The 13,615-nt window shown below is 35.7% G+C and overlaps 1 protein-coding gene across 1 annotated transcript; it reads right to left on the reverse strand.

The window, feature by feature from the left end:
- Positions 1–275: 275 nt before the first annotated feature.
- Positions 276–5,647, reverse strand: LOC127808737 (protein kinase STUNTED). Its single transcript, XM_052347320.1, has 10 exons — positions 5,306–5,647; positions 5,116–5,213; positions 4,449–4,698; positions 3,603–4,346; positions 3,261–3,509; positions 2,992–3,155; positions 2,823–2,902; positions 2,473–2,620; positions 2,246–2,395; positions 276–896 (listed from the first exon to the last, which is right to left on the reverse strand). The coding sequence occupies exons 1-10, from the start codon at positions 5,478–5,480 to the stop codon at positions 663–665; spliced, it is 2,292 nt and encodes a 763-aa protein (XP_052203280.1). The 5' UTR covers positions 5,481–5,647; the 3' UTR covers positions 276–662.
- Between the last annotated feature and the right edge of the window lie 7,968 nt (positions 5,648–13,615).

Here is a 13,615-nt window from a genome sequence, read left to right on the forward strand (position 1 = left end):
TTTATTATTAAATTATAAAAATAATAATTTTTTATAGTAGAAAAAATTATAAGTAAAGTAAAATAAATAGAATTAAACTTTATTAATAAATAAATAAAATAGAGAGTTAGGTAGATAGGAAAATAACGAGTGTAATTGAAGTAAATACAATTTTTGAGATTAAAAAGAGAATCAAGAATAAATTGTTTATAATATAATATGAAATATAATAGGAAACCAACAAACGAAATGTTTACATTGAACTCATAAAACCTAATCTCATGGGCCAGTCGAAGGAATCAAGTATCAAACTTTATATTAGCCTTCTTAAAATAGCAAGTAGCAACAGCAATGTTACAACCTTTAGCAAACTCAGGTCTCATCAGTTTGGATTGAGGATGAGAGCTGCTGAGCTGAAACAAATATTGCAGGAAACTAACTAACATACATGTTTGTATTGACCACCGTGTGGGGGAGGAGGAGGGAACATTTGCAGACAACCTCTCATCCAAGTCCCCCAGTTGCTCAACCCAGGCAAAAAGGCTGATGTGGTGTGATGAAGACAACAGACAGAAAAAAAGGAGAAGCCAGCAAAAGCAAATATACAAAAGAATCGCAAACAAGAAGGCCCGATGTTTAGTACCGCTACCATCTTGCTTCATTTGTGGTTTGGGGTGGGTTATTCAGTCAAAGCTCGATGAGCGGCTCCACCGGCCCTGCAAATAGTCCTCCAGTGAAACGCTTTGATCGATGCTGCTCGTGGAGAGAGAATCTTCGTCCACGTCCAGCAATGCAAGGTAGAGATGGGACTGGATATTTGGACATGGAAAGGCCTCATCATCCAGCATGTCACAAGAATTAACCTGCAGCCTTGCCCACTTAGTTACCTCGGGATCGCCCTTCAGGAGTTTTGAGACCTGTCATTTATTTATATATATATATATACGAAATCAATGTATGCCTTCAGTGGCAATGCAGAAATTAAGTCATCAAAATCTCATACGTATCAAGGCTCTATCTACTGTAATGTTCTTCGTTTTCCTGTGTTTTGACTTACACCTCGAGAATATCTTTTCAAAAGAAGAGAATAAGTTATTTGACGACCAGAGATTTAGGCAAAGGGTTAAGAGCTCCATAGACTGGAGCAAGAGTGGCATTGAACTTGGAACACCAGCTCCCTATCAACAATGTTGGATGGGATGCAAGATTTGTCGTTGGACGGATGCAAGCTTCTTGAAATGGGAAATGGGAATTGTGAATTTTGGAGGTGAACTTGATAAGCAAAGGTTTATAAAATTTAGTCATTTTACAGTATTTTCCTTGTGTCTATTGTATTTGAAAGGTTGGATACTTCAATAAAGAACCATAACCACTTACCAAATTTGGTTTGTAAGTTGTCTTCATCCTATTTTAGGTAAAAAGTTTTCCCTGTAAAATCTGTTTCAAACTTTTTTTATACCCAAACACCAAAAATTATCAAAAATATTTTAGCCCAAAACAAGTAGAATGCAAAGTGGGACAAACGGAGTGTTGCATGACAGGCTAAAAATTACTACCATTCAGAAACAATATCCCACATTCATTGGGGTAAATAGATGGTCAAGTTTGGTGGTTTCTAGAGGGCTTGATGATGGTCATCAATTTGGAGCTCAAGAGGGAAGAAGTCATCCAGAAACAATCAAACCAAATAACGGAGGAGGGACAGAAGATAATATTGTTCATTTGCCAAATAAGATGGGTATTTTTATGCAATAGCTAAGGGACTATATGTTACCCGTGCAATGGCTGGGCAGTCTGGGACGGTGCCACTTGTTAGAACATTTAAGTGCTTGCTAATATGAAATATTTAACCCACAGCAGTTGTTTTTCATAGTGGTGTTCAGAGGAGACCAATGAAAACACAGAAGCAGAATTTTTTTTGCCAATCCAAAGCTATTGCACAAGCAAGAGACGACTCAAAAACAGTCCATGTTAAGGCTGTGAGCGATGATATTGAGATAGCCAATAATCAAGCACATGAAGTTATTTAAAACTGAATGGTGATAATGAGCACCGCAGAAACCTAGGCATTTAGGAGAGAACAACTGTGTCAAATGTTAAAAACATCCCATGCAACTAAACATGAAACCAGAAGTGGTGCTACAAAATCATTTCATCTCAACCTTTTGCTTAGTATTGAATGTGAGCTTAGGTTCTTAGGAGATCATAATTATATGGAGAGTAAGTGTTAAAAAATAACACAGTAATAATAACAGAGATGACTTACAATGCACATCTGAGGTCGAGCTCGTGGTGCATGTTTGATACAGAGAGTAGCAGCTAAAACCATCACCTCCATCTGGTCCTCATCATAGTTGCTGCCCAGGCTTGGATCTAATAGTTGGGCAACCTTTCTACCATTTAGAATTGGTTTGGCCTAGAAGGAGCAACTTTTCTAAGAAATATAATCCAGAGGTAAATTTGAAAATAGCAAAATGAGAACAGAGGGCATACCCACATAACCAGGCTCTCTTGGCCCTTTGGATGGTCATTACTTATAGGCTTTCTTCCTGAAAGAAGCTCAAGAAGAACAACTCCAAATGCGTATACATCGATCTTCTCATTAACTTTACCATACATAAAATATTCTGGAGCCAAGTAACTGCAGCAGATAATAATATTCTCAGATTAGCAAGTGACAGAGTACAAATTAAAAAGATCCATAAGGTCTGCTAAGTAACAGACTTCACAGTAAAACCAGACTGTTTATTCATCATAAGTTTAAATACGTTAAAAACAATTACAAGTGCATGTTCTTGCTTTTGACAAAATCCAAACAGAATTTCTAAGTTGAAAGTACAAACCCGAAGGTCCCTGCAACATCTGTGCATGTAATATGAGATGAGACTGTTGATGCCCACTTAGCTAGTCCAAAATCTGACAGCTGAAAACCAACCGAGACAGCAACAATATAAAAAAGTTTAAAACCAACATATAAACTCCAAACCACCAGTATAGGTCAAGTTCAATTACCTGGGGCTCAAAATCATCAGCCAGTAGTATGTTAGATGATTTCACATCCCTGTGGATCACGTGTTTAGCACTCTCGCTGTGTAGATATTCCAGTGCCTCAGCTACACCAATAGCCACCTTATACCTCTCACCCCAACCAAATACATGAGGATCCTTCTTATTACCTGGTTTGGAAATCCAAAAATATAAGAAAACCATTAGCTAAGAATACTAAATACTCATTTTCTGTTTCATTTTGAAGTATTAAACATAGAGGTTACGTTGCATACCATGAAGGTTTTCTTCCAGGCTTCCCCTCAATAGGAAATCATAAACCAGGAGAAGATGGCCATCCTCAAAACAGAATCCAAAAAGTGAGATGATGTTCTTGTGATGCAAGGCAGTAAGAATCTCAATTTCCAATGTGAATTCTTTTAATATATCTTCAGACGGCTTCAGGATTTTCACAGCAAGTTCCTTGCCATCAGGAAGGCAACCTCTGTAAACCTGACTGCTACCTCCTTTTCCAACCAAGTTCTCTGGAATTACGCAAAATAATTCACTCAGCTAAATATACAAGATGTAGATTTATAGATGCAAGTCTAAAAATTAAAACAAGAAAATAAATAAACCTGGCATAAAATTAGATGTCGCCTGTAGAAGCTCCTGGTATTTGAACAATCTGCAAGTTGCAGAGTACTTCTCATGAAGTCCCTCCAATTCTTCAGGTAGGCCTCTTGAACTGCCGCTTGGATAAGATGAAGCGGACATAGTCTCGGTACCAATAGGAACAATTGCACCACTTTCCCCATCTAGTTCCGAAGTTGGATTTCCCTTTTCATTGCAAGTACTTTGCTTTGAGTCTGCACCAAGCAAGTAGTGTCTTCCGGGCAATTGCATTGCCCATTTAACCACAGAGATCTGCTTTGCTGAATGCTGGTCTGAAGCTTTGTGATCTGATAAAGTGGCTCGACGAAGAAGCGGCCAACCAGGTCTTTGTTCAGGCAATTCTCTTATCAACAACGTAATTGAGCCTGCAGCAGCCTCTGCCTTCTCTACAGGTACTATTGCCCTTGAATTGTCCACATCATCGTCGCCAGTAGACCCCTCGGTTGACGGGATGCAAGATTTTTCCAGAAAAACAGAATCTATGGAACAGTTAGAACACTCGTGTTTCAAGAAACTCTCTGCACAACTAGACCCTGTTTTTATTAAGGCCATTCCCAAATTTTTATTGCCCTGATCACTTCTTTTCTGCTCCAAATTTTCACAAGTTCGATTCTGATTCACGTTGAGGTTGTCCGGTACTTTGGAATTCTTATTTCTAGACCTCTGAATGGCACTAAACAACCGGGGTCGGCCATGATCATCGATTCCTGTCAAAATGGCAACCCAAAAAAAAACCGAAGAATAAGTAAGAACTTTACTAGTATCAAGCACAGCATTTCTTTAGAAAAAAATTACAGAAGCACCCTGACCTTTTGCACGATAGCTAGACCTTGAAGGCGCTTCCCTCTCAAACACAACTTTCCCATTATCAACAGCAATTATTGAGCAATCCTTTGGCAGCTTTTTTGCACAGTACTTGGCGACAGAGGCTGATGAACGGATAGTATGATGATTTATAGCAGTTCCTACTATAAAATGAGTAGCAAAATAAGACTTGGCTTCACGAACTAGAATTTTTCGTATGGATGAACCTCTGCAGATCTTAAGCTTGAGATCGACCTGGAAACATCCAGCACGATCAGTCCCTACTAATTAATGATGAGTTTAATGATCAATCTGGTCGAAATAAAAATGCCAAACTGGAAGCAATGCATTGGTTTGGGACCAGAATGTACAGCTTTTTTTTTGTTTTTCCATTTTCTCAGCAACCAAACAGTAATGATTGCGCCAAAGCAAATTGAGAAAAAAGAAGAAAAAGAAGTAGTAGTAGTTAAAACTGCGCTGGATCTCTCAACAACTCGTCAGTATTCCGATTGGTAGCCCAGAAAATACCGAAAAGGAAGCGAAATTTGAACTTTGAGCCCTCAGGCTGGGCTCAATGAAACAAAACAAGAATTAATTTGATTCCTTCCGTGAAAACGAAATCCAGCGCAAATTACAAAAAACTTCAGCAAAAAAAGATAGAGGAAGCCAAACCTGTTTTAAGTTACAGAAACCATCATAAACGGCGAGAATAGAGTCAAATGCCTTAACCAGCGAGAGAAGAGAAGACTTCCCTTCGTGATCCACGATTTCTACACAATCAATCAACCAAAAATCCCCAATTAAACATCAACAATTCTCTCATTCTTTCCTTCCACTCTTCTCCGTAAAAATAAAACCATACCGTTGTCGCCGAGAACATGAAGCGCAACGACGCTATCACCGGGCTGCGCGACCTTAACGAGAGCCCAAGTGAGCAACTCTCTGCTCCGGGAGTCCAACTTCACCCCGACCACCACGGTCCGCCCGGCGGGAACTTCAGCCCCGCCACGCTCTGCGGCGAGCAGAGTCTGAGTCATTGATTCAGGCGAGTGGGGCGTTTTCCAGGCGGCAAAGAAAGCTCATGCAGAGGCGGCGGCTGGGAAGCTTTTAAACCGTCGCGCCTGGTTTTATGCTTTGCTTTTGAAGCTTGCTCTCCGTCCGCCACCACCAGACTAGAAAAATAGAGGAGGGGGAGATGGGCGCTAGTTTCGTGTGTTAGCCGCTCTACGCGATTATGATGATCACGCCTGACATGGCCCCACCTCCAAGGGCTGTATGGTCATTTTCCATATTCATTTTGGCAGAGGTGCTAGTGTAATTATGTCAAACGCACGCACATTTTGTGTAATTATGTAAAATGGAAGCATATTTTTGTCAAAGCGGTCATCTTCTTCTTAAGTCAGCAGCATTTTCTAAATCCAACACGCCACTGTCGCCCTTACCGATCGGACATTTCTTCTCTTTTGTTTGGCATACAACTTACAGAAAAGCTAGATAAAATCTGTGGACATGTCAAATCAATATTTACCTTGACTGAGTATTCTGAATATTTATTTAGATGGCATTTGAGATTGTATTATTATAAAGGACATTGGGTTGTATTTTAAGTGGGCATTTACTATTGGCCAGATGTGCTTATCGAGCGTCTTAACAAAAAAGATGGAAAGGTAAAATTATCCTCTCAAATTTTATAAATTTGTAAAACAGTGTCCCTGTCCACTCCTCGCTTTCCTTCTATGGTCGCTCATCCGTTGCTTTCGCCTCTCTACGATGCTCGCTGTCATCGCCTCGCTGCCATTACTGCCTTGCCTTGCCGACCGTCGCTGAAAAATGTAACGACGGTCAGTGAGGTGAAGACAACATGACAGCGAGGTGCGACGACAAGGCGAAAGCAACCGAGGTAAGGCCATGGGAAGGGAGCGAGGAAAGAGCAAGGACAAGGGCAATGCTTTATAAATTTGTAAAATTTGAGGGGATAATTTTATCTTTTTACCCTTTTTTTTAAGGCGTTCGGTAAGCCTCTCAAGCTCCCGAGACTTTTCCTTTTTAAGTGTTTGTGTTTGTTAAACACATTGGGGCAAGGGCAGATTTAGGACCGGATTTGGGGATGAGTTAGTCTTAAATTTGTAGGTTATTTTAGTTCTTCTCTCCTTAAATGGATCAAATCTAAAAGACAAATATAAAGAAGGACTAAATCTAGGGGTGGGGCCCTAAATTTGCCCCTGCATTGAGGGCTGCAGTGGGGTGCCAGCCAAACTTGACCTTAATAAACTGTTGAGGTTGACTTACCCATGGAGTTTTTGAGTTTTGTTTCTTTGCTTATGTCTCCTCTCTTTATCATTCACACAAAGTTAAAAATCTTCATATGTCGCTATGTAATTATGTCTATTGTAATAATTTAACATTGTAATTGAGTTCAGCTTCATTCCCACTCTTGAATTTATAAAACAGTTTTTTTTTTTTGTATTGACTTTAAGAATCATAATGATTGTTGAAATTCATGTAAAGGCATATTAAACATTTAGTTGCCTTGTACTATATATATCAATTTGGATTCTCTCATTAATTTGTTCATTGTCACACATTATAACAATGTTTGTTCTCATTGCTGATGATTACTAGTCGATCCATAAAAATAACAAGTAATCATGTTCATGTTTCTCTCTTAGGCAACTTTTAGGTGTAAAATGATTGGGAATGGCTGCTTAAAAGGAGACAGAATCCTATTGGCCTTCTTAGTCTTCAAAATACATTATTAAGTTTTTATTTTACATTTTTACGTTAGTATTGAGACACGACTTCTAAATTAATTTTAAATATTAAATAAAATTACATTTAATTGAGCCGATTATGATATAATTATCGAAATTGAAATGACCAGATAAAATTATAAATTTACGAAAAAATTTAAAACATGTTCTATTTACTATTTTCAGATCGTTTTTAGTTTTCAATATTTTAAAATAGTAAAAACATGTTTATTTTTATATTTTTAAAAATATATTTTTGAAAATTAAAAAAAAAACTCAAAAAAATAAAAAATCGTGTTGGTTGTTTGTATCACAAATACTCTTAAAATTTTCAAAACGTGAAAAATACTACAAATAAAAGAACGCATTTTCAGTCATTTCAAAATATATAGTCAAAATTTAAAATTAAAAATGAATTCAAAACTTAAAATTAAAAACTAAAATACGAAGAGAACAATTCTTAGTATTTTTGTATTATTATTTGTCCATTTATTTACTAAGATAACGTTTATTAATCAAGATACGGATCAAAAAAAAGTAAGATATAAAAAATATCTCAAATAAAAATATTTTTTATTGTATTTGTTAAATTTTTTAGAAATAAATCTTATGACTTATTATTTTAAATTTTTAAGGTAAATTTAACTTTTTTTTTTAATAATATATTTTAAATTTTATAAATAAATTATTTTAATATAATTTTATTCTATTTAAAAAAAAGGAATCGAGTGGAGCGGAGGTAACGGCCAAAATGGACGAGAGGCGGGGTTTAATTGGGCGGCGGTGAAGCAACCGACGAAAGCAACGGCGGTGGCGGTTGTCGTTTGATATCAATCAATGACACGTAAGGTTGGTACATGAAACGCCACACATCACGTGATCCCTACCACACCCAAGATAAATCTCTCAAAATATCGTATGGACACGTGTCCCATTTAATTTCTTGGCTCTTGCACGCGCTCGCTCCCTCCCTCCGTCTCCTCCCTTTCACTTTTATAAATAGAATATAAAAGATTAATTAATTATTATAACTCTTATGGTAAGAATTATGGTTACATTTGGAATTTTAAGCTCAACTTTTATATTATTTAGAACTTCAAGAGTCTAAATCATATCTTATTCAATGTAAATTAAGTTTACGAATAAAACTAACTTAATCTCATTAACTCACATTAATTACCAAATGGATCAAAGCCCACCAATCAAAATATTAGACATTAATTTCAAATAAAGATATAATACATGTAAGACTGGCAATTTTCGACACAACCCAATTACATGATACGGTTGGACATGAAGTTAGGCGGGTTTAGGTTGAGCCTAAATGGGTTTGCATCATAAACAGGTCAACCCGTTTATAACATGAAAAAAATATATCTTAAATGAGCCAACTTGCCTAACCCATTTAAACATGAAATAAACTCATTTAATATATTATATTATATATATAATATTAATGTTATATTATATATATTAACTAAGCTTCACAATGTTCGTCGCCTAGGGTTTTTATGCACGCCTGATGCCCCTTTCAATTTCTCTTTGTCTCTCCACTCTCCCTCTTTCTTCGATCGCCGTTCTCCTTTTCTCTCGTCTCGCGGCTCTCGTTGTTGCTCGGTGGTCAATCTTTCAGTGCTTCTACCACCGTTCTCCTTTTCTCTCGTCTCACGGCTCTCGTTGTTGCTCGGTGGTCAATCTTTCAGTGTTTCTACCACCGTTCTCCTTCTCTCTCATCTCGCGGCTCTCGTTGTTGCTTGATGGTTAGTCTTTCAATGTCGGTGGTGCTCGATCGTTGATTGGTTACTCTTCCTCCATCATTGATCGGTGCTCAATGCTCACTCTTTCTATGCCGTTCTCATTTTCCCTCGTTGATCGGTGTCAATAGAGCTCGCTGTTGCTCGGTGCTGTTGCTCGGCTCAGTGCTCGTTGTTGCTGGTGCTCACGGCTCAGTTTCGATGGTGCTCGATCAAGGCAATTGCCAGTTGTATGTGTATGAATAAGATTTTGTATGTGTATTGAATAGGCTTTTTTATACATTCAATAAGTTGTTACATGTTATAGGTAAACGGGTTAAGCGAGTTAATAGGTTAACAGGTGACACAAGGTTAAATAGATTAACATGTGACACGACACGACACGTTTAGTTAAACGGGTCGTGTCGTGTTACACGTTTAATAAATATGTCGTGTTCGTAGGGGCAGATCCATGCATGAATTTTCCTATAGCTTACAATTAAAAATATTTTTTTAATATTAAAAAATTATTTTTAATATAAAAAATTATAAATTTTACTAATAATTCAATCAAAAAAAAATTAACCCATCCAAAATTTGTGATGTGTAATTTTATATTTTAAAAAAAAATTAGTCTTCCCTACATAAATTTCTGGATCCGTCCCTACGTATCGAGTTTAAAAAATTTGACACAATTATTAAACAAATCGTATTTGAATTAGTCTAATATGTATTATATATGTGCTTAACACAATATAATTATGATCCGCCAACCCTATTGCCAACCCCCCTAAGTATATGGTTGTGGTGCTATATGGTTGTGGGGCTGAATCAAAGGCTACAAGTGCATGTGCACTGAAAGATGGACAGACATGTCCCTCTCGTCCGTCAATCAAATAGTACAATATTATATTCAAAGTGGACAAATCCGACCTTAAATTTAGTCCTCCCAAAGGGGTTGCCATTATATCTTCCCACGCCCATGTTGGTAATTACGTAAACAAAGACCCTCCATTCCACGTTCGGCTGCAAACAAATGCTATATTTTAGACTTTTGTTTTTTTAAAGAGTAAATGTACTTCTCTATGGTCGGGTCATATTTGGTGGGAGGGTTTGGGTTTGAGGAAATATAGTGAACTTTGGGTGCCTAAATTGACCCATTAACCAAAGATATAAACATCTTACCAGCAATGCTAAAATTGCATTAATCTAACCGGACCCCCCCCCCCCCCCCCCCCAAAGCAGTTTTAACAGATTGATAAGGAAATGTAAACAAGCAGTTGGCTGGCTAACCCTAACTCCAGTTGGTGCAATTGCCCAACAAAATTTGCATCAAAATGATATAGAAAAATCTTTTTACTTACAAATAACAGTTTACTTTGACAATCTTTTTACTTACAAATAACAGTTTACTTTGACTTGGACTGGCGTGGAATTAATTATCCTTGTAACAACAATGTGTAACGTAAATTTGCCTTTTATGTACTATAGTTATCAGTTGAGGTACAGAGAATTTGATTAAATGCAATGTAATGTTCCTGAAAATACAAGAGATCAGGTGTTTGGGGACAAGTCCAAATCCTAGGGATCGGCGCAAAAACGAGACGTGCGGGATGGGGTTCAAGGCGTATTTAATTGGGGTCCACCAAACATCCCCTTATTGTCTCTGCTTCGTCGTGTTCTTGCATGTTACCTTTCCATATCGGCCCTTCTTTTTCCTATAATTTACTAATTCAGCCCCTCTTGGATTGTTGGTCGGTTCAATTGCGCGTCTTTCACGTGCCATGCCTGGTTTTTTTTTGGTTGTTGTCGCACAAACACTCTTATTATTCGATTTTACAATTTTAATAAAAGAGGTAAATTAAAAAATTTAATAAGTAAATTTTAAGCCCCGACAAAATCGTAAATATGAAGACGACAAGTATTTTTCTTTTTAAGATCATTCTTTATCTGCTGAACTATTTCCTAATCAAGGCTCAAACACAAAACTTGGGATCCAAAGAGTAACACCCAACAATTCTTTCTTTGTCAGTTGATCTCCACCTTGGGTTGCTAACTTTCTTACTTATACTAATGTGTCGTCGTTTATTTTCTCAAAACAAAAATGCAAAAATTTACCCCAATATTAATAAAATTTGAAAAGTGTTGCATTTGACTGATCAACGTAAAAATTGGTCATGTTAACGCATGGTCAAATTATTTAAACCATCACAAAATTGGTCACGTTAACGCATGGTCAAATTATTTAAACCATCACAAAAGTCACATGGGTATACTTACAAGAAAAATTCTAATACTTAAATTGTGATAAAAGGTATAGAAAATTTAAGAAAAATGCCTATAATATTCAAAGAGTCAATAAAAATAAAACTTGAAAAGTGTTAGATTAGACATTGGTGATGTTGATAAATGGTCAAACTATTTAAATTATCATAAAAGTCATATAGATTATACTTACAAGAAAAATTTTAACATTTAAATAGTAATTCTTAATCAAAATATAAACTAGAAAAGACAAGATATAAAAAGCATTCCAAACTTTTATCATTTCTAATATATTTGTTAAATTTATCTGTCGACCTTTGAAAAAGAAGTCACACAACTTCTTATATGATATTTTTCAAATATGATTATCTCTCCCTCACCCTCAAGATAAAGATATTTTGAACTTTACAGATAAAAAAAATGACTCATATATCTTTTAATATATTTAAAAAAATTTAACAAGCAGTTTCATAAAAATATTAGAATGCTTCCCAATCTTATTTTGATCATTCTATATTTTGATTAGAAAAATATTCTAACTTTATATTAATACAATTTTATATTATTCATTTTAACAAACGCTATTAATGATAATAAAACGTATAGAAAACTCAAAATAAATGCTTAGAATATTCAAAAAATCAATAAAAATGATAATTATTATGTCTAATCAAGTAACCCCTTTATTTTTGCTTACCCATTTTCTATAAATACATTAGCTATAATAATCATGGTTAAAATATGATGGAGGGTCACATCAACCTTTGAATACGGAAACACAACTCACCTAATATAATTTTTATATATAAATAAAAACTCACTATTAATTGATATAGTATATACATATGTATATAATTGTACGGAAAAGTCCTATATTAGGAACCCTCCTCTCATATGGCAAACATGACAATCTATAAGCGTGGGATTTTTGTGGGCCTTTAGATTACAACTACCACATTGGCAAAGTAATGAATGTAGTGCGAGGGAATATATATATATATAATATATGCTATTCCTTTTTGAAATATTTAAAGATATTGATGGCATATGGCAATGAATTAAAGCAGTGGCCAGCATTATTATACATATAAGAATAATGATATGTAATGTAGAATTAATTGATTGATGCTTTGTGGGGGCTTTTGTCTAATCAATTTGCAGTGGACCAGAGGCACTGCATGTGCACTGAAACATGCACAAAACAAAAGAGCTCAGTCAAATTAGTCTGCATGTGACATGGCCATGTTACCATTGTTAAATCTTGGACATGTTAAAGGGTGCAAATTAATTTGTTTCTTCAATTCATATAATACATTTTTGTACACGTGAATGGCTCTTTTGAGTTTATATATAGTGTAATTGGGGTAGTAAAATTAAGAGAATGTGGCATCATTTTTTAAATATTTTAAGTATTCATATCCTTTTATCAAATTTTAAAAATATTATGTATAATTTAAGCTTAAAAAAGTAAAAAGTATATTTTGACTGGCATTATCCTTAAAACATGGTGGCTTGGAGCAAGGCTTAAAAGATATTGGGAAGCACAAAGACTTTGAGTTCGTTCTACAACCATTTCCCCAAAAAGATGTTGGACTGTACATGATGTGTATATGATCACATTAATTAATTAATTAATAACCAGTGGTTAGGTCATATTTGGTGCTGAAAAGGAGGAAAAGTGTTCGAACAAACTGCAGTTGTTCTGGAAGTTGCCCTGTTATGATGCTTGCTTGGAGCTCTAAAATCCCAAACAATGGCAACTCAAATTAGGGTTTTCGGCTGGGTGGGGGGAAGTGACAGATTAACAAGAAATAACTGCTTGAAGTTAACAGACAAATGGGCATTTGGGAGAGGGAGGGGGGTACCCATTAGCTAGCACTTGGAAAGAGAAGTTGCACCAAAATCATAAGATGGTTAGTTGGGTTGGATTGGCAGATGGGAGTTTACACATTTTTTTAACAAGCCATGAAAAAGGCTATGGTACGAAGGTGACACATTGCTTTTAGATTAGTAATTGAAGGCCACATATATTTGTAGCATAAAGTACTTGAAAATTATAAGCTCTTGTATGCATGTGTCTCCATCATCATGCATGTGAAGTATAGATATTTAATCTTCAATTAGGTCCATCACATTGAAAGCAGTTTGGTGGAGTGAACAATGGTAGCTACATTATGTTCTACAGTACCATTTTGATGGATTATATTTCAATTTTTTTTTACCACCTTTTTGTAATTATATATAATTTGCTATGATGCCTTTTTTTATGATTTAATGAGGCAACACTCTCTCAAATTGTATTGAATGTGATAGTTTAATGGTTTGTAAAATATCGTTATTAAAACAAGATTAATTGAATTGCAAACAAGATGTTATATAGATTTGATTCAAGAAGAAAGTTAGTCGTGTCAATAAAATGATCAA

Source organism: Diospyros lotus, chromosome 8, assembly GCF_014633365.1.
Source record: "Diospyros lotus cultivar Yz01 chromosome 8, ASM1463336v1, whole genome shotgun sequence".
Lineage (NCBI taxonomy): Eukaryota > Viridiplantae > Streptophyta > Magnoliopsida > Ericales > Ebenaceae > Diospyros > Diospyros lotus.